The sequence below is a fragment of the Meleagris gallopavo genome, chromosome 1 (assembly GCF_905368555.1).
Source record: "Meleagris gallopavo chromosome 1, MGAL_WU_HG_1.1, whole genome shotgun sequence".
In the NCBI taxonomy this organism is placed as follows: Eukaryota; Metazoa; Chordata; class Aves; order Galliformes; family Phasianidae; genus Meleagris; species Meleagris gallopavo.
Genome location: NC_139404.1, coordinates 25,524,670 through 25,527,169, shown reverse-complemented (window position 1 = coordinate 25,527,169; position 2,500 = coordinate 25,524,670). Strand labels below are relative to the sequence as shown.

General features: G+C 33.5%; 1 protein-coding gene across 13 annotated transcripts in view; it reads left to right on the top strand.

The window, feature by feature from the left end:
- FOXP2 (forkhead box P2) overlaps positions 1-2,500 on the top strand; it is a 410,750-nt gene that overhangs the window by 406,001 nt on the left and 2,249 nt on the right. For 12 of the 13 annotated variants that reach the window (XM_085219270.1, XM_085219261.1, XM_085219254.1 and 9 more), the window contains one exon: positions 750-2,500. This exon is cut by the window's right edge and continues 2,249 nt beyond it. In XM_085219270.1, coding sequence (XP_085075396.1) covers positions 750-894 — 145 coding nt within the window. In that variant the 3' untranslated portion in view covers positions 895-2,500. The remainder of the gene's footprint in view (positions 1-749) is intronic. The other variant, XR_014881957.1, reaches the window with a different exon arrangement.

Here is a 2,500-nt window from a genome sequence, read left to right as displayed (position 1 = left end):
AAAAATTTGATTATTTATATATAATATTTTTTTCACCAGGTGCTATCAGGGAACCTTCCTAGCTTTTTCTCAGATCACACTGACCTTTCTAATATGTTTTTAGGGGGAAAAATAAACTTGAGGATATAAGTTGATTAATTTTCTATCATTATATTGCTATGGCTGTCATAGTCAATGGAAAATTTAATTACACAATGTGTGTACATACATGCACAAATACAAATACGTGTGCTTTCAAATGTTGGCATCCGAAATTACAAGGGCTCCTCATGAAATAATTTGCTTAATTTATTTCAGCACAGCAATTTCTTTTTCACATTTGGAGTTTGAAAAAGCATTTAGAAATAAAGTAATTGCACACTGGGGAAAATTAACAGATACAATGCTCTTATGTTGTAATTTTTATTTATCTCTTATGCCGTTTTCTTGCTATGACTCACTGGTGTCGCCTCTAAATACAGTGCTATTTATGACAAGTACTAACAAATTATTTCATTTTTACTGAATGCTTAGGAAAGGATGCTATGTCTAAACAAAGATGCACATGGGAATCCATGCTTGCATCTTCCTGAAACCTGATTCTACTATGAAAAACAGCGTTCTCTGAACTACTCAGAAGTGATTTTCAGGGAGAGAAAAGGAATTTGTTATATTGTATTTTACATTTAAATTATTCTTTCATCTCCAACTTCAAGAACTCTTTGTGTTAATGATTTCAGTAATAATTTTTATGTCAAAATGTCTTTCAGACATTCTATCCACGTTAAGGAAGAACCAGTGATTGCAGAGGATGAGGACTGTCCAATGTCCTTGGTGACAACAGCAAATCACAGTCCAGAATTGGAAGATGATAGAGAGATTGAGGAAGAGCCTTTATCTGAAGATCTCGAATGAAAAGAGACTTGAGAAACCTCAAAATGAAGGGACATATCACTGACCTTCAGAACCACTCCACAACCATGAATATTTGACAAATTTTTACTGTGACTATTTATTAAGCATGGATTAAGAAGAACAGCCCTAAAGGAACTTGTTAAGCCAGCCCTTTGGGACCCAGTTACAACAGGCAAATTGCTTGTTTTTCTTCTTCTTCTTTTTTTCTTTTTTCATTTTTTTTAAAGATAAACTGATTTTCTTGGAAAAAAAAAAAAAACCACAAAGAAAAAAAACAAAACAAAACTGTTCTTTATATAAAGGCTTGCCCATTTAAAAAAATGTGGCTCATAAGGGTTCATGAAATGACTGAATATGAGGATACATGTTCTGTAGAAAGCAAATGGGCCTCATATACTGCCAAAAATAGTGTTAGTTTCATTAATGTGAATTTCCAGCATACAGTAGTTGTAATGTTAGAAACAATTGCTGGTCAAGTTCAACTTGTTGCTATTGTTTTTAATTTGCACAGGAGTAGTATCAGAAATTAGTGTCACTGCTTGTATCTAGCTGAATTTTGAACAACAGAACATTAGTTTTTTATGTTGGTGCCACCAACTGTAAATGACATAAGTTAGTTATTACAAACCACAGTAATTAGACTGTTGCAACCATCTAAAAACCTTTAGGCTTCCAGTCTGTGCTGTTAGTGTTAAGATGTAAAGTGCAATCCTAAGCTAACATTGTCTGTGCAAGCACCATAGAAACATTTGCATATCTGCATATATCTTACAACTGTACTCTTTACCTCCTTGTGATAAAGCTTTGTCTACCTGCAAACACAGTCAAAGGCTACAGCTGCAAACCAAAGCCAACTCTAACAATGGCCAATAGCTCAACGACAGAAGCAGCCACATGCTTTGGTCAGCCTTCTGTAACTTTAATTAGTACAAAGGAACCTTTCCATGAACTACCTGCTGTTTTCTGATGACCTCTGGGATCTTTTCATTTAGCCCTATACAAAGAAACAAATATGAAAAAAGTCAATTCAGTCACAGTGTAATCTTCTGAGGCCAAAAGTCAATCTAAATGCAGTGAAGATTTGCTTTCATTTAAGACAGAGGTGAAAACAATGTCTGCAGTGGAAGTTATGATAGAAAGCAACACATGTGGATCACTGACCAAAATAATTATGTACTTGATGCAAATGCAGATTGCATATTGTTATATATAATGCATTATGTTTTATTTTTTCCCATTCAGTCTGTTTTTTTCTGTGGTGAATACATGTTGTTAGAAGATGTCTTGTATGGTCTTAATCTTTGTTGTGTACTATTTTTTATAGTCTTAAGTTATAATAATAATAAAAAAAAAAAGTAGGAACCAAACATAAAAGGTCTAGTAAAGCCAAAAATTAATTTCATATTGATTTAAAGTGATCTAGGTGAGTTTTTACACTGAAAGCAAAGATTATAGCAATTGTAGTCCATGGTATTTATTTTCAGTCAAACCAAAGTTACATATCTAATTCTGCCTCTGCTTATACGGGATATTAACACTAACAATACACTCCCTTTGGAAGACTTGCACAGGCCAAATTGTTGGAATGCTGGTTTTCTTGACAACT